This window comes from Boleophthalmus pectinirostris, unplaced genomic scaffold (genome assembly GCF_026225935.1).
Source record: "Boleophthalmus pectinirostris isolate CB_2022bp ecotype Guang Dong unplaced genomic scaffold, ASM2622593v1 HiC_scaffold_19, whole genome shotgun sequence".
In the NCBI taxonomy this organism is placed as follows: Eukaryota; Metazoa; Chordata; class Actinopteri; order Gobiiformes; family Gobiidae; genus Boleophthalmus; species Boleophthalmus pectinirostris.
The window spans coordinates 17,239,087-17,263,056 of NW_026571140.1; the positions used below are offsets into that span (position 1 = coordinate 17,239,087).

Genomic DNA, 23,970 nt, shown 5'->3' on the forward strand with positions numbered 1-23,970 from the left:
GCGCGCAGTCTGCTCTGTCTCCACGGACGCGCTGCTGTCTGGATACCACGGTTTTCGCTTTTCTTGGAATTATATTTTATTCTGATGCTTTTAAACTTAACCTCGATGCAGAGAAATGGGTAAACTGCATTCGAAACATGGTAAGGCTTTTTCTTAGGAAATCTACGCTTTTTGTTGTTCTGCTTGTGTCGCGCTACTTTCTAGTAACTATTGTCTTATGTTTCTGTCAAGCTGCTATTTGTAAACCAAGGGAGAGTCCAGAAGGTAAGCACTTTTTTCCTACTCACTTACCAGTATTTCAGTATAATTTTCCAGTCTATTAGCCTATTGGAAAATGGGTTTAAGAGTCTATTAACTGCTGAAGCGAACACCACTTGGGATTGCTTAATAAAACACATCTTCATTGCCAGAGCAGCACCTCGCTTGGAGCTAAAGATGTTCACGTCTTTGTTTCAGGCGACAGTTTTGTAGTTAATGCCTGCTTGGCAAAGAAGGGAATAGACGACTGGTTGGCAAAACAGAAGTACTATCAGCAAGACTATCCACACAAGAACAACTGCGCTCTGACTCCACGGGTGAGTATCCTCCACACGCACCGCGCTCCCACGAAAACGTTTTACTTTTTAAAATGCCTCTTGCAAACTATTTTATGCAACATCTATTTGACTAAAAGTAGATACTTGTGTGGTGCCTACAATGCTCATAAAATATGTTAATTTGATTCGAAAGTCCGCCTGTTGGAATACAAACGGCGCACAGCATAGTCTTGCACATGTTGTCTGCATGTAATTTAGGCTATCCCATCTGTTTTACAATAATTTAAAATGGTAGTTTCATTTAAGACTGTTGCTCCATTTGATTTTAAAGGTAACGATAGATCAAACTAGAGTTGAAAGCATTGCTGTGTGAGTGGTGACAAGCGTGGATGGTAGAGACTGGAGTAATGTGAGAGGTCATATTGAGGGTTTTTATTGGCTTTGCCACAAACAAGATATCATTGTTATCGTTTGGAAACCCTTCGAATGAGCTTCGTGGGAGCTTTAATCTGAGTTTGGAGAGCAGACACCGATCAAAGAATCAAGAAGAGCAGGTTGTCTGCCTTGTTTTATCCTATCTTAGTAGTAAAGGCGCATGGTCTAAAGTTCATGTTTAATAGCATTTACTGGCATTGGCTGTGTCTGTGAATAGTGAAAATTGCAAAATCCTTCCAAGTATTGTAAACCAGCACTGGTGTTTCTGCCTCTGGACTTTTATGATTGAGTGTTATTGTACATTTTCCTGTGCTTTTTCTCAATATATAGGGTACTCAGGAAGCTTAGCACTCATGATGAATCTGAACTGCAATGTGGGTGGGTGTGCAAACAAATCACCAAATCATTTCATGGAGTGTTCTTAAATGTAATGTGAATGCTTGCTGCCATTCTACCAAACATTGCAGCTAAAGTTTATGTTGTTACTTCTTAATACTCCTCCATATGATCAGGATTTTTGAGTTTTGGTTTATCTTAGAAAGTTTTGATCCCCATTTCTATGTAATGATAATCTTAAATGATGTAGCCATGCAGTGCTTTATCATAGACATTGCAGTTACACATGACATGTGGCTTTCAGACTGTGAGTGTTGTGCGCAGGTGGATGTGCCTCAGTCATGTGAGCCTTGGCACGCTCTCTCCCCAGTATGCACCTAACCCTGACCTTGGTATGTTGTGCTGACCCCAGAATGATGTCACTGATGTAGAGATCCATAGCATGGAAGATTTTTACTACTAATAAACCTACTCACTGGGTTGTTCATGAATATACTGTACTTGGCTGTAGGAAAAAATTTACGGCAGCCTGCATTTTATTTAAATGTTTTAATGAGTATTTCATCATATACTTTTGCCAACTTAAAAGAAAGTAGTGATGACCAAAATATGTGTAACAATAACAAAACGATCAATTATCAATTGAATCTAGCATGATTTTGTTAACCCTAAATAGGGTTTAACAAAATTTTGACAACAATCTTAGCACTTAAGTAAAAAAAAAAAAAAGCTGACAATTTTTTTCATTTTTCTATTTAAATTAACACAGGTATATTTATGTCACCCTCACCCTCCAGAAAGTGTACTTCCTTCCAAACCCATTCTATGTCTCATCTGTAGCCAACTGTGTAGCTGTGTGGTATTGGCTGAGTGTGCATTTAATGTGGGCTATGCAGGGAGGTGTTTGTGTGACATTTCTGGCCCCTCCCCCATAGTGTCCAGCTCCGCCTTGTTTGGAGTAAACCAACCCCCCCACACACACACGCACACACGCACGCACGCACACACGCACACACACACGCACACACACACGCACACACGCACGCACACACGCACACACACACGCACACACACACGCACACACACACGCACACACACACACACACAACTACTGCTGCCTGCCACTCAATTTCTTTTTCTGTTTGTTTGTATGTATGGGCTGCTATAAGCTAAAAAGCAATGGTTTATCGCTGCCCTGTTGCAACCAGCACCTCCCTGTCTCTGACTTGGTTGCCAGGTATTTGAATATTTTAGTTACAAAAAGATTTTGTTTGATGTAGCCATGAAGCTTTCAAAGCATTTCCTCAGCCTGGACACAGTGATTTTGCAATCCCTTTATTTTTTGCTTTTTCTTCTCACCTTTCATTTCCTACTGACGCTCCGTTTTTGCATTTTTTGTGACGTATGGCATTTTCATTCTGGGCTCTCTGCTCCCGAGAGACTGAGGGTCTGTTGTTGCTCTTTGAAGAAAAGAAGTTGAGATTCAGATTCAAAAGAAAAGAAAAGGCCGTAGCCTTTGGGAAAGAGGCCTAGTACCTGCCCACAGAGGGGCCCTGTGAGTTTTCCTTTCAATTTTCCCACGAGAATACAGTATGGATGGCTTATGTTGAAGTCCATGAATTGCTGCAGGACTGGGAGGGTGTGCAGGTAGGTTGTCAGCTCATGTCACATTACTAAACAGTGTGACCGAGTTAACAAAGAATTTAGGATAACTGTCCCTTTTGTGAATGACTGGCCTCCTGATGAACAATGGGGAGCATGAGGAGGGTATAGTGCCAGTGGCATGTTGACATCTGATAGATCTTATGTGTTGCCACTTTTAAGTGCCATGATGGTTGGCTGAGGAAGTTCACTACTGCCCCATTTAGATGGATTAAATTACATTGTTTTGATATCTGGATATTTAGAAAAAAGGGAGGAGGAGTTTAAGAGGGGGGTAGTCAAGCACTTAATGAACTAACAACACATTTGCATCAACAGATCTAACAAAATAGCTATTGTTCACAGTCTATGCCTCAGACCCAAGTGAGGCAGGTGTACAGATGCACTCTACAGATCAAAAGCTGCGGTGGAAATGTGCCCAGGATCTCAGGGGATTAGCAATTGAGATGGTTCTTTGTTTCTTCAAATACAAGCTCAGCTTGATCAAAGAATCTTTCGCCACCCTTTCACTGTCTGGGGGCTGGATTGGATTAAAAAATAATACTACATAGAAATGTAGATGCTTTATTTCAGTTATGTGAATGAAAATTAAAAAAAATATTTCCAAAGATTTCGGGCTTACTTGTTATAACTAAGGAAACTGTGGCAAACTGAAGTACACACTGATAAAGCAATACACCCACCTAGACTAAACTACATGAAACAAAAGTTACTCTGTTGGGTAATATGTGCTAAATAGTCAGTATTTGCATGCTATAGCTGACAGTTCAGTTGTGGAAAGCCTCCAGGGCTGTGTTTGTTGCACCTGTGGAACATTTAGTGCCCATTTTATTTAGTAATTTAGAAAGTCTTTTCCAAGTCGGTCTGGATATAAACAATAGTACAGTCAGTTAATCAGTTTTCCCTGTGGATGTTCTGATCTAGGCAATAACTGCTATGAGAGTGCTTTAAGTGGTACTAAAATAGGAAACAATCAACAGTCGTTTAAAACTGTTATAGCAAAGTCCCCAGAGATTCCACACAAGTGACACATAAAGTGTACTTGTGTATTTGTTGTTTTGAATAAATGCATGTGTTTATCAATGCACTCATTGGGGACTCCATGTGCTTGTTTTTCTTGTATACCCTTACTTACAGAGTATGGAGGAAATGGGTTTGCTAAACAGTTGGAGAGGCATTGTGTCTCATGTGGACAGTGGATCCAGGACTCCTCCACTCTTCCTGTGACTTGGAGCTGGAGGTGGTTTGGATTGTGTGTGAGGGGATGTATCCAAGGGAAGCCAAACAGAAGAGTAACCCCCCTGAAAGGAAGGCTGTCCCTCCCTGCTGTGTTTATGCTCCACAGGAGGACTTCTCTGCTCTGGCTACAGTGTCTGCAGATGAGAAGAAACTGTACTTACTTACTAGCTTACTACATTTTATGCTTTTCCTTAATATACTTCACAAATCTGCAATAACAATCTGCATGATTATCATGTTAGTATACAAATGAATAGTGCTATTTCAGAATAGTTGTACTACTCAGTTCATATTCCTTATTTTTGTTTGTATTATAATTAGAAGCACGGCCCACGTTCATCATAGTGAGTGATGACAAAACCCTTAATCCTACAGTCTAAGAATAGCATCATGCCTTTGGCCCCAGTGCACTTGTGTATAGTAGCTCTAGTGTCTATTTCTGCTTCTGTGTTTACTTGCTTAGTTGAAATACTCTCTGTAATTACAGTAATGAATGGTCCATAGTTAAAAGGTCGGATGTGAGCGATGTTTAGAGGAGGTGGCTTGTGGCTACTGGTGTCTGCTCTGCACTATGGATGTCTGTGAGCTTCTGAGTGAAGCGAACACATTGACAGAATAATGCTGACATCTGTACCATGCACTTGTCACAGATTTTCATTCTGCCAATGTCTTAGAAGTTACAGGATGACCAACTAATCTGTGGACAACAAAAAGTCAAAGGTGAACTGATCTTAATACAAATGTTTAACTCAAATGTTTAACTCATAGACTGTATAAAGTAGTGGATTAACGGAGTTAATTTTACTCATAGCGTTTGGCTCCAGTCAAATGAAGCTCACAAGGCTAGCAGTTACAGGAGCGAATTTGGAGTCATATTAGGAATAGGAATTAATTTTCAGAATAAAAAAGCTAAATAAAAACAGCTGGATCATTTAGAATGGGATAACACAAACATTTTAAGACAAAAATGACAAGGGGTGACTATTTTTCAATGTAAAGTCAACTGGTCAGTGGTGTCAATGGAACTGGAAGCGCCCCTATGGTCATTTGGAATGCGTTGGCCAGCCGGTTAGCTATGTCCTTTTATATATACAGTCTATGGTTTAACTCCCAACAGAATATCAGTGGTGAGGTTAGCACATGTCGTTGATAAAAATGTCAACACAGGTGGCACACCAAACATATCATATTTAGTGAATGTTACAGCCTAATATTTGATGAAATTGGCTTATTCAAAATGCAGTCTACATGCATTACACAGTATAAGCAATATAAATTGAATTCTGGTGCCAAGTTTTCTTTAGTAAAACATACAACAAATCTTACACGACAGAAGCTTTATCCAAATCCCTGTAGTTATAAAGGGGTGAAAAGGTTCTTTCGCAGAATTGCTCATCCACTGTGCTCAGTCCAAAACAAATGAGCTTTTTCAGACAGTGCACCCCTTTGAAATGTTACAACACCAGCGAGCGTTCAGAAATATGATGGATCAAGTGACTCACTCTAAAAACACACTGCACTAGTTTCTGAGGTGTTTTGTGTGCACACAAGTGCTGTGGCACACGTTTCTGCTGCCCCTGAGGTAGACTGTCTGACTGAAGCATATTTCTGCCCTGGATTAGGTCTTGAGTGTGGCGTCTGAAGCCACCCAGATGCCTTAAGGACTGTCTCTCCTCAAAAGAAAGTCTTGACTAATTACAAGGACCCCTGAGACATAGCGGTGCTCACTCACTTTAACAGAGGAGACCACTGGGCCACCGGGACAACCGTTTTGTCAGCAATTACCATTGTTAGTCTTATCTGCACATTTGATTGACACATATCAGATAATTACAACAGGAAGCAAAAAGCCCTCGGGTGAAATTGTGTCACAAGAAAAAGGGGTGCAGTTTGAATGCATTTGCTCGATGTAGAACTAGCCCATAGCTCCACTTAAAACTTAATGTTGTGACTTGTTGCTCTTGGCTCTATAGACCACCTGTAATCCAAGGCAAAGGAACAGGCTGTCTGTATTTGCCTCTTAAGCAGAACTTCCTTATAGGATTGCAGAATTCCCATTTGTTCTCATTGCTCATAGAAGAAAAGGTTTTAAGGATAACCAGCCAGCTCCCATTTACTGTTAACCACCAAACTCCCATAGAAACATAAGGATGAAGACAGAGAAGCAGCTGCTGGATTTTGACAAGGCTGTTAACTGCTGCCACACACATAGCACCTTTTTTATGAACAGATTTTTTTATGTGAACATGTTATAGTTTCCAGTGTTTCCCATGAATATAGGAGACTATGGTGGCCCCTCATAGTCTAAAAACAATCTGGACAATATTGGCACAATTACATCATAAAATTTTCCATTGTACTATGATAAACATTTAAAATGAACAATTTCATTATATCATACTTGATAAAAATCACAAATACACAGTCGAATGTATGGACTATTTATTTAATGTGTTATATTTGATTATTTACATTGTGGCATGAAAACAAAACAGGTACCTTTTGCTTTGAGCTTGGCATTCCCCTAACAATGCACAGCTGTGAAAACCATTTCAGGTCACTTCATGATGAAACTCATTGAGAGAAGGCCAAGGGCTTTTTAAAACATTTTTTCTTTGCCACATAATTCCTTACGTCGCTTAATATATTTGATGTCTTCAGTATGAATCTACAGTGTAGAAGAGTAAACAAAAAACTGTGAATAATAAAGTATGTGCAAAAATATTGACTGGTAGTGTATAAGATTAAATATTCAATTTAAAAGTATCTGTGCCATCTCCTCTGTGGGAAGAGACTATGTAGGGGACTATGTATTTTTGGTTTACTCTGTGCCATCAGAATCTCCTCCCACTGAGAAGACTATGGTGGCACAGAGTAAACCAGAAGCACACAGGGAGCACAACTCAGTCCTAAGATGAGTTCAACCTCAAATAAGCAACAAGTCAGCTCCTTGTAGGCATCAGACTGAACAGCACAACAGCCATAATAAAAAGAAGCACCATTGTTGTTGATAATAAAGAACTCTTTCTTTGTGCAGTTGTGTTAATGATTGTTGTCCTTTTAGACTTCTCCTCCCTGTTTCTGGTGAGATAAAGGTTTGATAAACAGTATGATAAATCTTAATTACCTCTGCAGTTAAATATTTTCTGTTGGCACTTTGAGTAATGACTAAAGTTTAGCTCCCGCAGGGTTCACTGGGCTATAAAAGCTTATCTTTGCAGGTGTAAAAGTTTGGTAAATGGGTCATTAAAGTGTTGGCCAACTTCACACAGAAAACACATAAAAAGAGAGGGGAGGCGATAACTCCCAATCAGCATGTTTCTGAAGCTCCGAGCAGGGCTGTAAATCTCTGCTAATATTCCACTGAGCCTTTGAGGAGGCGGCCTTTGATGTGGGTGAGGTAATGTGACCATCATTGTTTGCAATGTTAATCTGACATGTGGAAATGGCTGGTGCAGCACAGGCAGCATCCTGAACAGAGCATTCTCCTATAGTCAGACCTATCACAATAATAACTATATATATGACTTCATGGTCAACATATGAAAGATAAGCGATATAAGACATAGGGCTGGACTGTATGCCAACAGTTTTACCTCATTCGATATTACAGGACCTATCATGCTAAATCGACTTTTCACTGTTTTTAACCATGTTATAGTTGTTTCCCCATTTCATTTACCCTCTCAAAGTTGATTTGGAGTCTGCATGCTTGAGCAATCTTTAATCGCTTATATTCAAGAAGCCATATTGCCAATCAACCCCCGTTTTTACCACCACTGGCATACATCCACTGCTCTGTACTTTCTTTTTTTTTCAATTTATTTTCTTAATTGTAATACATGTAGGATTTATTTAGGTAAATCCATGAGCTAATTTCTAATTCTCTGTCCCGCATTCTCTCTAAGTGCTCTCACAAACACACTTCATTATAAACCTGTATACAGTGGTTCAGGTAATGGCAAGGTGGGTGAAGTGTCATGGACATAACCATATGCACGGGTCTGAGCGACCTTGGAACTGCCAACTTTCAGGTTGGTGGATGAGCACTCTAACCACTGACCACAGATACTGTCGTCCACAAAAAAATATATCATAGTATTTTGATTTCACATTTTTTTTAATGGTGGTATTTATTGGTACTTTGTGGCTGATGTCATCAACATTCCCTGGGGGTCTAAACTAAATTGAAAGCTTGGCTGTGTTTGCTAATGTGTGTAGTGTGTCAATATGGTAACTGATGAATATTCTGTCAATAGAGATGCATATAGAATACCCCCAGCATGATGTCACTACAAAGTATCGATATACGATATACATAATATTCTAATTGCTTAACTCCTAAACAATTATTGTATGTTCATGTCATAATGTTGTTCTTCTGGGAAACAGTAATATTATTGTTTATCAAAATAGCATCAGTCTGACACAGTTGAAAATACGTTATTTTGTCAGGCCTACCTATAGTCACCTTGTCTTGATCTTAACTGCACTTAAATTGGCATGTCCTCTGATATATTGTCTGTCTTCCAGCCTCACTGTCGCTGACCATGCATGCTTTAATCATAGAGCAGCTTCCTTCAAATCTGCCCGGTGATGTATCCCATCTCCGTGGCTATAATTTACTTCCTGGGGTGCAGCAGGAAGAGAAGTGGGTGTGTTGAGAATGAGGGGTGTCAGGCGTGGGGCCGCTCAGTCTGCTCGCAAAGGAGGTGTATGTCTTTGATGTGCCACTGAAATGTCATATTACACTGAGGTCATGACTTGTATGTGCCCAGTCTGTTATGTCACTCTGATTTATATGAATGTTGTTAAGAACATGCTGTAACCACTCTATGTAAAAGAGCCAGTGTTGTTCACCATTTTCAGCAAATTAGTCATCAAAGTAAAATTTCAATACTAGAAAAATGTTAGTATTATCAATTCCTGCCCAAATTAGCATTTTTGTGTATTGTATACTCAAAATTAACTAACATAACTTTTTGACAAACTGCAGAGTATTACAAATCTCCTTTAAAGTTTACAAATCCACTAGCCAAATATTTCTTAAGAATTATGTAAGGTTACACATCAAAGCCTTTCCTTCATGTGACCCCTTGAAGAGGTCGTTAATTTCTTATCAAAGGTGTAAAATTGTATTATAAAACCCAGCAGAAATGATTTGCTTCTGTTACTCTTGACAGCTTTTAAGTTTAGTAGAAAATGTGTTTGTTTTTAGCCTTTGATAGTGTCTTAAAAAGGGTAAAAATGGAAGAATTGCATCACATGGACACAACCCATTGTGCAGACACATTTACCTTGTTTGGCTGTAGTGAACATTCATTGGCCATGGCTTTGTGTTTACAGGCACTGTTGGCAAATTGGCCCTATCTCTATCCCTGCCATAAATGGGACTGCTTCCAGTCGGCTTTGTTATGCAGTATGATTATCTGAGATCATGATTTCATGTGTGAAAGCCGAGCTCCTTTGAAGCCACACTCTGCTTCACTACCTCACATCAACAGCAACTTTGCTCTTGACTCCAGTTTGCCCTGTTACATTTTACGACTGCATGGTGCAAGAACTGGAAAGCAAACCTGAATAGAATCCTGTTATTGCTACTTGTAGTGATAGGAAATCCTTAAAGGTACACTGGGGTACGCATTCACAAATACTTTGAAAAACATGCATTGTTAGTGTGAGCAGGTATAACCCTGCACAAATCTGATCTAAGCCTAACTTTACATATAGGGCCATCCTCTGCATGTCTCCATGGAGACCGATAAGTTGAAAACCATACAGTGGAACATTCAAGGCAAAGCACTAACATTTCAATGGGTTTCCATTGAAGCAAGAAGCTTTGAAAAAGAGTCAAGTTGTGTTTAAAAAAAATAATTTAAAAAATGACATAAATTCATTGTCAAGTACCCAGGTTATTCAGCTTTTCCATTATATTTTTGAACTAGTAAACTGGCAAAACTAGTTTTTTCTTGACTGGAAACCATGCCTGTTGTACTTGCATAATACATCCAACTTCAACCTGTCCAAATTGAAACCACAAACTTTACAATGAGATCAGCTGTATGTGCAAATAATTATACAAACATATGTTGCATTATCTGGCCATCTGTGCGTTTCCTTTTACATGCTTCCGCATTCACCTTGGAGGATAGGTCATGCACCACATTTGTGTATTGTGTTGTGCTTGGTCTTTTGAAACTGCCTCCTGTGTATCTCAGTTTACTCTTTGGGGTGGTTGAGGGGAAGGGTATTTCCTCTCCTGGGACATTCTGCCAGTAACATTACACCTCTAAGCTAATTTGCAGGTCTCAAACTTTGAGAAGATTTTTCATGTTTTGCTTATTGGGTCCACACATATGTTTTCTGCATTCTATGCTCTATATTTAGTGCAGAGTGTATTGAAGCCATTAGCCATGTTCAAATTTGAACAAAACACTAACACAGTGCTACAATATAATGTATTTAGTTGGCTTTTCACTTCTATAAATAATAAGGCTAAAATTATCGGCAATTGTACGGAAACTATAGGATGGACGATATTAACTAAAAACATTACCTGTACCTGACTTTCAGCCATACTTCCAGCCATAGCAAAGCTTCTCCAGTACATGTTTTAGAGCAACTAGGCCATATTTTTATTTTCTTCCTTGTCTCTTCTGCCAGTCTGTTTCAGCTTACCCACTTGACTAAATGGGCCTTTATGCGCTCAGCTCCTCATTCATGTCGTCACTATTGTCCCACTGGACCCTTTGAGTGTTTTCTCGCACCAGGGCAACAGGCAGGACAGGAGGCATCTAGCCACAGTCGTAATTAGATTTTTCCCCTGGTTTTGATGAAGTGCCAGTGGGGCTGCCATTGCTGTGGAGGCCTGCCCCACCCTGGCATGCAATGAAGGGGAGCTGTCATCGGCTGCATAAATTGTCAGCTTGCACGGTGGGTCATAATGTCACTGCCTCCTTCAGACTCTTCTCCACAGGGTCTTGGAGAACTGCAGTCACACTTTGTCCTGGCCAGCTGCATGTGCTCAGAGAATTACTCTAGAGAATGTCTCCAGGTGGTGTCTTCACTCAGTTATGTTTGGACTGTCTGAAGTGGTCTGTCAGGGTGATCGAAATGTGTGATATTAGCAGTGTGTGCAGCTAACAGAAAGCTTTGGTGAGGTAGATTATGTTTATGTCTGAAGAAGTTTGAAGAAGAATCCCGAGTGGTTTTCTTTTAAATGCTGTCAATGCAATAACTGAAGTAAATGTAAAAGTACTACACAAATATGGTAGCCTTTCTTATATACAACACATGTCCTGTTATCTTCCTTGTTGCTGTACCCAATTCATCAATTTGGTTCTGATGTGTTGTACTGGAACCTTTCATCTATCCATCCATTTTCTTCCGCTTCTTTCCGGGGCCGGGTCGCGGAGGCAGCAGTCTAAGCGGGGACTCCCAGACTTCCCTTTCCACTCACACTTCCTCCAGCTCTTCCGGGGGGACCCCGAGGTGTTCCCAGGCCAGCCGAGAGACATAGTACCTCCAGCGTGTCCTGGGTCTTCCCCGGGGCCTCCTCTCGGTGGGACATGCCCAGAACACCTCCCGAGGGAGGCGCCCAGGAGCCACCCAGAACCGATGCCCGAGCCACCTCAAATGGCTCCTCTCAACGTGAAGGAGCAGTGGCTCTACTCTGAGCTCCTCCCGTGTGACTGAGCTCCTCACCCTATCTCTAAGGGAGCGAGTGCCCAGTCACCCTGCGGAGGAAACTAATTTCTGCCGCTTGTATCTGCGATCTCATCCTTTTGGTCATTACCCAAAGCTCATGAGGGTGGGAACGTAGACTGACCGGTAAATCGAGAGCTTTGCCTTTTGGCTCAGCTCCCTCTTCACCACAACAGTCCGATGCAGTGACTGCATCACTGCCAATGCTGCACCGATCCACCTGTCAATCTCACGCTCCATCCTCCCCTCACTCGTGAACAAGACCCCGAGATACTTGAACTCCTCCACTTGAGGCAGGGACTCTCCACTCACCTGGAGAGGGCAAGCCACCTTTTTCCGGTCGAGAACCATGGCCTCGGATTTGGAGGAGCTGATCTTCATCCCAGCCGCTTCACACTCGGCTGCAAACCACAACAGTGCACACTGCAGGTCCTGGCTTGATGAAGCCAACAGGACAACATCATCTGCAAACAGCAGAGATGAGATCCTGTGGTCCCCAATCTGGACCCCCTCCGGTCCCTGGCTGCGCCTAGAAATTCTGTCGATAAAAACTATGAACAGAACCGGTGACAAAGGGCAGCCCTGGCGGAGTCCAACATGCACTGGGAACAGGTCCGACTTACTGCTGGCAATGCGAACACAGCTTCTGCTCATACAGGGACCGGACAGCCCTTAGCAAAGGGATGGGAAGACTATCGGATGGATTCTCCTCTCCAGTACCCTGGAATAGACCTTACCGGGGAGGCTGTGGAGTGTGATTCCCCTATAATTGGAACACACCCTCCGGTCCCCCTTCTTAAACAAAGGGACTACCACTCCGGCTTGCCAGTCCAGAGGTATTGTCCCTGACCGCCACACGATGTTGCAGAGACGTGTCAACCAAGACAGCCCCACAAAATCCAAAGACTTAAGGTACTCAGGACAGATCTCATCCACCCCCTCATCCTTGCCACCAGGGTGATGGATGTGTCCGCCTCTGGGTCCCCAGTCTCGGCTTCCTCCTCGGAAGGTGTGACGGTGGGATTGAGGAGATCCTCAAAGTATTCCTTCCACTGTCCGACAACATCCCCAGTAGAGGTCAACAGCTCTCCCCCCACACTGTAAACAGTGTTGGTGAAGAACTGCTTCCCCCTCCTGAGGCACTGAACGGTTTGCCAGAATCTCTTTGAGACCGTCCGATAGTCCTCCTCCATGGCCTCTCTGAACTCCTCCCAACTCCGAGTTTTTGCCTCCGCGATCGCACGAGCTGTCGCACGCTTCGCCTACCGGTACCCGTCAGCTGCCTCAGGAGTCCCACGAGCCAACAAGGCCCAATAAGACTCCTTCTTCAGCCTGAAGGCATCCCTTACTTCCAGCGTCCACCACTGGGTTTGGGGATTGCCACCATGACAGGCACCACAGACCTGACGCCCACAGCTACGAGCGGCCGCATTGACAATGGAGGTGGAGAACAGTACCCACTCGGACTCCATGTCCCCAACCTCCCCCGGGATCTGGTAGAAGCTCTCGAGGTGCGAGTTGAAAATCCTGCTGACAGAGGGCTCCACCAGAAGTTCCCAACAGACCCTCACTACACGCTTGGGCCTGCCAGGTCTTTCCGGCTTCCTCCGCTGCCAGCGGATCCAACTCACAACCAGGTGGTGATCGGTTGACAGCTCTGCCCCTCTATTCACCCGAGTGTCCAAGACACGTGGCCGGAGGTCAGATGACACGACGACAAAGTCGATTATCAACCTCCGGCCTAGGGTGTTCTGGTGCCACATGCACTGATGGACACCGTTGTGCTCGAACATGGTGTTTGTTATGGACAAACTGTGACTAGCACAGAAGTCCAATAACAGAACACCGCTTGGGTTCAGATCCCAATCACCCCTCTCCAGGTGTCAATGGCGTTGCCCACGTGGGAGTTGAAGTCCCCCAGTAGAACAACGGAGTCCTCGGTTGGTGCACTGTCTAGTACCCCTCCCAGGAACTCCAAGAAGGCCGGGTACTCTGCACTGCTGTTCGGCCCATAGGCCGGCACCACAGTGAGAGACCTGTTCCCGACCCGAAGGCGCAGGGACTCGACCCTCTCGTTCACCGGGGTGAACTCCAACACGTGGCGGCTGAGCTGTAGGGCTATAAGCAAGCCCACACCAGCCCGCCGCCGCTCCCCGCAGGCAACACCAGAAAAATGGAGGGTCCAACCCCTCTCGAGACGTTGGGTACCAGAGCCCAAGCTGTGCGTGGAGGTGAGCCTGACTATATCAAGCCGGCACCTCTCAACCTTTACTGTTAGTTTTACTGGAACAATCTATAAATGATAAAAGTATATTTTGGTTGAATTTTGTTTATATTCTTATCACAACCGAGCTGGCCATGTCTTAGACCCAGGTACTGCAGTCTCAGCTGGGACTCCCAGACTCAACCCAAGGCTCTCCAAGGCTAACCAAAAGAGAGAGATTGAGTTACTTCAGCCAAAATTACAAACTGAGTAATTGTTCCAAACTACATTCACAAAATGATTACTTCCTATATGCTTCCATGTTGAGCTAAGCTTGCTTCTTATAAAAATTAGCTGACCATAAGAATTCCATACAGAAGCAATGGTATATAAAGGTCCCATCCATGACTGTTGGCAAAATGCAATTGGATTATTAATTCTTAAAAAAGACATGTTGCCTGTGTTATTTTTTTTTTCAGGCATTAGGAACTCAAAGAAGTCTGTATTGATTCCTCCAGTGAGAGGCCTGTGGAACAGGAGTTGTGGCTGATATATAATACAACATTTGATTAGATATTTTATTTTTAGATTAGATTAGATGTGTGATATAGCTATATTTTACATTAGATTAGATATTTTATTTTTGTTGCAGTAGCTCATTGACAATAGTAGCAAAAACTACATTCATTCTCACATATTAAAGGTACAAAAAACATTAACTATGTGTATTATTATGTGTATTGCATTTGAACTTTTGTGATCTATGCGAACAATTTGAAAAGTCCATGAATTTGCATGCTCTCTTTCTGACAGTATTGCTGTTCTTATGATTCTTGACCATTTAATCATACTGAGCTGGGTTTAAAACAAGCTCAGGAGGTGCGGCATGAGTCCAGACCATAATACTAGGTGTGTGTTGACCTGCTCATACCATCAACAAACAGAGACTAATCCAGAGGCCTGGCTCTAGAGCTATCAGCCTCATGATCTGACAGACAGTCAGCACCCTGCTTGCTCCATTCCCCAGGTCAGGCCACCCACAGGGGGTCAAAGCAAAACGGATTAATCAACCATAATTTATAACGTATCTATATGTGTAAAGATTATCTTTTATAACTGGAAACATTTTGACCAATTACTATGCTCAGTTCTGATTTATGAGCTTGGAATTTTTAGGCTACATTTACAATAAGATGTACTCCTACTGATGTTCGCCACTTAATTTGTAAACATAGTTCTTCATTTACCACACTGAGAATATGCATTCAAATGGAATCAAAGTTTTCAAATGGGCTTGGTCTTTTCATTGGCCTAGCAGGAGAATGTTATGAATAATGCAACTCAGAAACACTATTTCTGTTTGTCAGCCTGTAAGTCATGTTTTTGGGGCAGTTGACTGTAATGCCACTTGGACACCTGATCAGACTTTTCCATGGTGAAGCTGTGGATCACATGTCGCTCCAGTCACTGTGGTATGTGCTCACATACAGAGCTGCCAACAGACCTAAGTGAAAATGACCCAGGATAAAAACAAGCATATCGCTGCAACAACAAGCAGCCTCCACAGAAATATCCCCACAGCCTAAACCTCTTTCTCAGAACTTACTGTAGCTCAGGCAGTTGTGATTTAGATACTCTCATAGTTTCAATTCTTTCTGCCAGTTGGTCCCAGTCCTGCAATTATGTTCAATTTAAATGTCTACTTCTGTGGAAGCCTGGTGCACAGTTGTCAAACTTTGGCCATATAAAGAGTTGGAAATGCTATAATTTTAATCTGTGTGCATTGATTCCTGTGGGAAAGCCACTTGGGATTTGCGTCATTAAACTTGTTTGTTTTATGTGCAAACTTTCAAATTCAAACCAATGATATATTTCTTTTGCGTTTTTTAGGACTCTGCTGACGTCTGTGCAGAAGGAATTGGCAATGAACACTATCGTTTAGAAGGTAAGAACTCTTTATTCATTTGGATTTGAAATGAAAACATACTGTATTTGAGTAAAACTAATTCATTTATCTGTATGGCATATCTCTGTGCCCCTTTTCAAAGTCCCAACAATGTGCTGAGGCAGTCGCTTTACCTCTCCTACCCTCCCCCTATGGGCTGTGCAAACTGCCTCCTTCCCCCATGTTTTATCCCTGATGTGATGTGATCCTGGATTAAGAGCTCCACAAAGAGAAAGCCTTTGCCTTGCATCTAAAGTCAACATGATGTGTTATGCGGGTGTGAAGGTTGTCAGAAAATGTTTAGTGGGATTCATGAACTAGAACATAAAATGACACTTACATTAAGTGTACGTATGAATATTAGTCATTAAGGGCTCTCCCTAAGACAGATGGACCTCATTAAAACTGGGCTGCTCTGTTTATTTTGTCTGGTTCATGTCTTGACCACACAGGGTTATATGTGGTATTTTTATTATCCTAATGTGAAGTGTAGTTGTAATATTGATTGTAGTATCATCACTGGGATTTTATAATAAAAATATAAATCAAAATATTAATCGGTTGTAATGCATGAGGAATCTATGTTTCTAAACACTACAAATGGAAAGTGTGCAGAGAAATGACCGGCTGTCGTAACTGAAAGCTTTTCTCCTCTGGGTTTTGGTGTAACTTTCAAAAATATTTCTGCAGATTAAAAAGAAAGCTCTATGATGAAACATCCTTAGGATATGTTACATTGATATAGCAAGTGTTCAAAAAGAAAGGCTTACACAAGCTTTTATTCGCTCTTGTTTTAAGTGTTCTGTAGTCGTCTAAGGAGCAGCTCATTCTTGCCAGTGTTTTGTGAAAAGTGTGGTCTACCTCCATTTGAATTCACCTGTTCTCTGGAGCCAGACGCAGATCTGAGGCAGATCATGTTGGTGTAATACAGTACTCAGTACTGCTGAGCTGGCTCAGACCTCTGCGACTCTCGGCTCTGTTCAAGTGTCTGCACGTGTGTGGAGCTGTGCCGCTGGAACAGGACAGTGGTGTCTGTGCCAGCCCACACTGCCCTCATGTTGCCCCTCAGATCCCCCAGCCAATCCTCTGAGGGTGTTTCTCTCATAGAGAGAGGCTTATCACTGTGTTGAGGTGAGAGAGGCAGATTACTGTTACTCCTCCTGGCATTTCATTAGCTCCAGATTAGCATCTTCCACCAGATTGAGTCTGCGATGGAAGAGATTTGCCCTCACGCACAGCGTTTCCTGTGCACACCTCAGATGATCAAACAGCAGGGCGCAGAATGCTGCTTCTCTCCAAAAGTTGGTAAAAGCTCCCTGGGATGATGCCTTTCATTTCTGGCATTTCCTCTGCCCAGGGATGAGACAGGTCCGCTTTGATCTGCTTTGGATCAGGAGGAGAGAAATTGTGGCTGTTGTGTCTGCTTTGTTGGCGAGCAAACAAACAGTGTTTCAAATTTGACTTGGCTTAATTAATTAGTGATTCTGTTTTACAGCCGTTCTGATCCTCTTCCAAAAGGTTTGAAAACGGAACTTCAAAGTGTGGTGGACAGAGGGGGGTGGGGGTGTGTGGTCTATGTATGGAAGACTCTGATTGCATATGGCACTTCAGCCTGATGCTTATGCTAAGATTAATGACCAGAGGTGTAATCCAGTGAGTCTTTTAGGGGTGTATTGCCTCCAAATCTCAGTTACATGTGAGTGATTTGTGAATTAGATTGGAAGTTGTCAATGTTATTTGTTTTTTTTATTATATAATTTTATGGCCATATACCATCTAAAGTTCTGTTGATTCCTTAAAATAATGTACTGCTACTAAGTTTCCCAAATTACAAGATAAACTGCAATTGACATAGGGTGCAAAGGCTCTTCAACTGCCCTTGGCCCTGTCTGTCAATGTGTGGTGAGCGTAGTCTCTGAAAGACAATGCACATGACATATTAAACATCCCCTCTAAAGGCTGTATTCTGTCTGTGAGAATACATGTTAAATGTCCCACCATTGCATGGAGCGCTCTGTTGCACTGAGCTGGGACCCAGGGGCCTCCTATAGGCCTTTTGATGTTCACATTCTGTCCTTATCCCACTCATTTATATTCAAATACCACAGAAGGCTCTCGTGTTGGAGACATGTTATCCCTTTCAGTTTCATGTCAGACATTTTTTCTTTGTGTGCTCCCACTGGGACTGTCTACAAGTAGGTGGCTAGACATACAGGACATGATTAAAAGTGTAGTTTTACTATTAGTGACATTTTGTCATGAATGATTCTTAAAATATCAGGCTAAAACATTGTGGCAAAATAAATTTTAGTTTTTGAATAATGATGCTTCAAATTAAAATTATTCTAAATGCTAATTATACCAATACTTTAACTTTGCAAAAACAATTCTCTAAGTATATCATAATATAAAACATATGATTACCACAGACTTTCTTTGAGCTGAAGCACATAAGCCAGTAATGTGTCTTAATTGTGACTGCCAAACTTGGAAGTAGTGCTTTAGAAGGAACATGAAGGAAGCGGCATATCCTCAGGTTATGACTGCACCCAAGGTTTCCATCCTCAGGCTCTGGCTTTTATCTGTGTGTGTCTCTACAGTGGCTCTACCCCCGGAGAAGACAGACAGCTGCTGTGTGGAGGAGAAGATGCTGGAGAGGGACCGCCAGTCTCCCGCAGGGCCGCAGAAACAGCTCCAGTTTGAAGTGAGTGTCAGCCCTCAACACACTGTTTACTGCCTCCCCTCTGGAAGAAACTAGGGCAATAGGACTGCATGTAGTGTACTCGCACTGTACATTTGATGGATTAATGTTGCCTTTTGTAGGAGCTGGAGTGTGCCGTGTCTGTGGAGGAAGATAACAGGCAGGAGTGGACTTTCACCCTCTATGACTTTGACAACAATGGCAAAGTCACAAGAGAGGTACTTATATTTTACTTTGAGCAGTACACAAATAACACATATTTTTGAACATCTTGAATGGCACTTCTTTAGCTTTCATTGATGTGGAAGGATATACTCCTTTCCACTCTGCATTCCCAGTATGATTGATGTAGTTATTTGTTACTTATAGTTAAGACATGTTCAGATTACATTAGAAAAATAAATAATTTCATTATCATAATCAAAAAACTTTACAGATTAGATTTCTGTAGAACTGGTATGAGGCCTGACGTCTCAGTCATGTTCCCCTGCTTCTGCCTTGACATTTCTTTCGTAAAAGTAGAACTTGTGATCAGACCATATCTTATCTTTTCAGCTACTGACAAGAGTGTCTTCCTGTTCTCTGTACTGTGCCACTTTCTAAGTACTTGAAAAGTCCTTGACAGATGTATAATATTGATTTAAAAACATATTTTTCTAATTTTCTCATAATACTGTCTGTTTGGCATGACCATTTAACTGCTGTATTGTCCTGTAGGATATCACCAGCTTGCTTCACACTATCTATGAAGTGGTGGATGCCTCGGTCAACCATTCCCCCAGCAGTAGTAAGACTCTCCGGGTCAAGCTCTCTGTCGCCCCAGACTCCAGCCAGCGTTGGAGAAGCTGTCCACAAGGTTTGTTCATTTCGTGTAGTGCTGAGACTGCTGATGGAGGCACAGGGGCAGAAAGGGCATGCCTGGGTCCCCGTGTGCAGCGCTCTGGAGGCTCACCCAGAGACAGGCGTGTGTGTCACGTAGAAAGGCGACTGCTTCAGGCCTGTCACAGCTTTGTTCCTCACAGCCTCTGCATCACTCCATCTCTTCTACTCAATGGGGTTCATTTTTAATGATGGGGGGAGTGACAGAGCCAAGAGAGCTCCCCCTCCCCCCACCCCCTGTGCCTTCAAATACTCTGAAAGAAACCTTAAGAGTTGTGCTGAATCCTTTTGATAACCACAGCCATTTTTTCCCCTCAAATGTTCTTTTTTTCAACCCCCCTCCTCTGAGCTGCCGGGGAAATATAGCTACGTTCAACTTAACTTTTCTCACTGCTGACGACTTGGTAAACAAGAGTCAGGGAGAAATAGCTGAAAAAAGTATATATTCCTGTGTGTTTGCATCCTGTTGTTTTAGCTATAAATATCTGAGCAAAAGAGACAGAACTTGCTTTGAATCTTTTGTGGTGTGCCTTCATTCTAATTTTGAGCTGCTTCAGAAGTCGCATCCTTAATAATCTCTTTCTGAGGCCAGCTTGATTCATTCCATGCTTTACAGAGCAGGGGATGGAAATAGAATAAATGAAGCATTGTTTTTCCTTCTCCATAGATCTTCAAAGTCAAATCCTAAAACAAAGATTGCTTTCTTCAAGGCTTGTGTAACTGTCATGGTATGTGTGTGTGGCTGACTGTCGTGTGCAAAGCTCTCTTTGATAATAGCCTCATGTCTTTGGCTCATAAACAGACACATCCCACTCCAGAGAGAAAAATGACAAGTGCACAGAAGACCCCAAGAGTGCAGACAAAAAGACTCGCGCGCTCCAAAGGTAAACCAACATCCTTTTAAGGCTGGTCTGGAATCCATGTATTTTACTTTGGGGCTATTTTTACCTTCATCCTTTTGCCTTGTTGCTTGTGCTGAGGTTTAAACCTGTGATTTTCCAGTCATAATCTTACTTCCCCAACCATCATTCTCCAGCTGCTTGGTCATAAAGAACACTTATTTAACTTTCACCAAGCACATTATTCTGTAGTTGAAGTGCCCAATGGTGCCTAATGAGAGGTGACTGCTGTGTTCACAGGCGCCACCACAGTGACCACCACACCCAGCCTGGCTGCCAGCGCCACTGTGTGGACGAGAACCTGGAGCGCAGGAACCACTACTTGGATCTAGCTGGGATTGAGAACTATACGTCTCGCTTTGGAACTGGTGAGAGCAAGCATTGACATGTTTCAAGTCTAAAAATGAACAAAAAGTCATCACTATTCAAAGTCCTCATTATTTCAGCACCCACTTAGAGCAATTAGATAAATACTGGCCGTCTGTGGTGCTTTCCATTTCCAATACAGACATCTGGTTATATAGAGCAACTGCTCTAGTTTCAGGCCATTGGAATACAGTTTTTACATTAGAACTTCAGTCATAATTCTAACAAATAATGATACACTTTGGGCTTCTCTCTCCTTTTTTCTAGGAAGTTTTTTTATACTGCAAATGGCAAATAACCCAAAACTTAAGTACCAATATATTAGAGTAATATGCTTCTGTTAGGAAAATGTGTTGCCCCATCATGATGAGTAGCAGTTTCTTGATGTAAATCAGACACACTAAACCATTGCTTTAATGTGCAGTACACATACATAAAGTATAAAGGTGGCATGAAAAAAACCTTACAATAAAAAAGTAAAAGATTTAAGTGCAATATAGGTGCAAAATCTTATCTATTAAGGCAAACAGCTTAAATGTGCCATTAATGAATCTGAATGTTTTGGTATGCCTTGCTCTGTGACTGAAACACTACTCTATGTTCCATCACAGTGCCTGCTACAGAGACAACAAAGGCAGAGCCTCAGACACGGCCATCCAACCAAACACGTTCCCGTTCTCAAGAACCTGAAAACGGGCACTCTCATGCCCACCATCGCCGCTTACAGGCTGTAGTGGACACCCCCGACGGCCTTCATGCTGTGCGGTTACGAGTGCACGAACCAGGCAAACATAGCATCCGCTCTCCTAAGACCCACAGCCGTATGGGTCCCACACAAAACAACAGCAGGGCAATAAGGAGTAGAGGAAACTCGTCTGCCCCCACCCTGCCCAGCCAAACGCCCCCTCACCAATCGACTGCACCTTATCGCAAGCTCAAGCAAAGGTCCAAGGACAGTCAGGGCTATCGGGCTTTGGGACATGTGTCTACTACTGGGGCAGTGGTGGAGAAGGAGCAGGTGCGGGACATGCCCAGTGTGGTGCTCTACGATGGGGCACAAGTGGTCCAGCGGCATGAGCATCACCATCACCATGAACACCATCACCACTACCACCACTTCTACCAGTCCTGAACAACTACAAAACTGAAGTGTCTCATTGAACTACTGCCTCAGATTGCCTTTTTCCAAACACTGACTGGGTTTAGTGGAGTAGAGGACAGTCACTGGAAAGCCACAACAAAGACTGTTATAAGGAAATGGTTCAGACATAACAGAGTTTGGTAAAGCAACAGGGACACAATCCAAGGCCACAATATGGCTATGAGAATAACAGCTGCTGCTTCACAAAGCTCTCAAATAACAAATGAACTGTATCAAAAAGCACCACATTTGTAAACCACTAAGCCACCAGGGTTAAGGCGATAGGGGGATGTTAGGAGTAAAGACTGTGATGTAAACATGAACATTAATGAAGGATAGTAAGTGACAGAAGAGCAGGGCATATGTGTGTTTGTGAGAAAGACTTTTGTTGTTCTTGTCCTGTGGGTGTCACGACACTGGTGTCTGTGGAGAAACCACTTGAATGAATGAATGGTATTTAAAGCTGGATGCTTGGCCAATTATTGTGAAAAATATGAAGATTCTTATTAAAACATGCATTATCCCCAATGGTAAAAATATGAAGGAACCTGCTGAGAAGTAAAATGAACCGAGATCCCAAATCTGCTGCTACCTCTAATATAATCCTAATTGTTGTTATGATTTTAGCTAAGCCTTTACCGGCTCTTTTAAAGTATGTACACGAAGAGTAGGCGTGTTGAAGTTGTAAAGACCACTCTTTTATTAACATTTACTGTACATAGGTGTATATTGTTAGCAATTTTATAAGCTTTATTGATAATGTGATATCTTTGTATTCACTAAAACCATTATGCTTGTCCTTTATTACCACTTGACCTACTGTATAAAATCCTATCCACTTTTTGTACATCTCTCTATTAGTGACCTGTAGTTCCTTTTGAACAAATTTGGATTAGAAATATATTACATTTTGTCAGAATTCCCAAATCGAATCTTTTCATATTTAAAATATTCCATGAGAATTTCCGTTTTCTAACAGTACATTTGTTGTATTTCTGTCCACTGTTTTCTATGCAGCCCTGTAAATTTGCCACTGTGACCCCATTAATTGCCAACAAGAATCGGCATGTGGCATGTTTGGGGCAGGCCTTCTTTCAGCTGTCTCATTCCTATGCTGGATGCCTCTCTGTCTCTGTAGGGAGCTCTTCAAAATGTCTGCTCATTTTAATACAGGTTATTCTATGTTCTCTGGATGGTTGAGGGACTTATTTAACATTATGAGTTAAGATAACATGCATTCTGACAATTACATGACATCTGAATTAGTTTAATGAGAAGTGCCTTGGTGTTAACACAATGTAAAACAGTACAAGCTGCCATTCACTGCCCTGTCGTTGGATGTCATCGTGGTTGGGATGAGCAGGATTCTTGTGCAAGCAACAGCCATCTTTTGCAGCTGTTGTGATGCTAACTTACCCTCATAGCACTCTGTGGATAATAATTGAAACAGTGTAAGAGTAGCGTGTAATATAGAAATGGAATCTGAACTGGTTACTATTTTTCCAGCAGGGTGGTCCAGACAACAACAACAACAGTTAGTTACTATGATAAACTGTCTATTTGTTTTAAGCTTTTCACTATTTGAAACCAAATAAGCTGCTGCTAGGGATTGGTTGATAAAAGTGAAAAAAAATTACAGTATTATGCATTTTTTCACTCATTTGGAAACTTTTTTAGAATTTAAAGTTTATGATTTGAATATGAAGCTACCACACTCCATTTATTGCAATGGGCAACTCATTTTTTTCCTTTCCATATGAATATGTTGTAAAAGTTCATCACTGCCATCCTTTCTACTTGTTTTCAAACTATTTAGATAAAATAAAAGTAGATGGGTTATTGATTACTTGCTTTATTTATTGAATTGCAAATCTGTGCCAAGGGAATTGCCATTTTACAATATTAAAGATAACCCTGTTCTTAA

General features: G+C 42.0%; 1 protein-coding gene across 1 annotated transcript; it reads left to right on the forward strand.

The window, feature by feature from the left end:
* nkd1 (NKD inhibitor of WNT signaling pathway 1) lies at positions 1 to 23,970 on the forward strand. Its single transcript, XM_020941666.2, has 10 exons — positions 1 to 140; positions 232 to 264; positions 457 to 575; positions 16,006 to 16,060; positions 18,661 to 18,764; positions 18,884 to 18,979; positions 19,479 to 19,617; positions 20,443 to 20,524; positions 20,780 to 20,907; positions 21,517 to 23,970. The coding sequence occupies exons 1-10, from the start codon at positions 116 to 118 to the stop codon at positions 22,035 to 22,037; spliced, it is 1,302 nt and encodes a 433-aa protein (XP_020797325.1). The 5' UTR covers positions 1 to 115; the 3' UTR covers positions 22,038 to 23,970.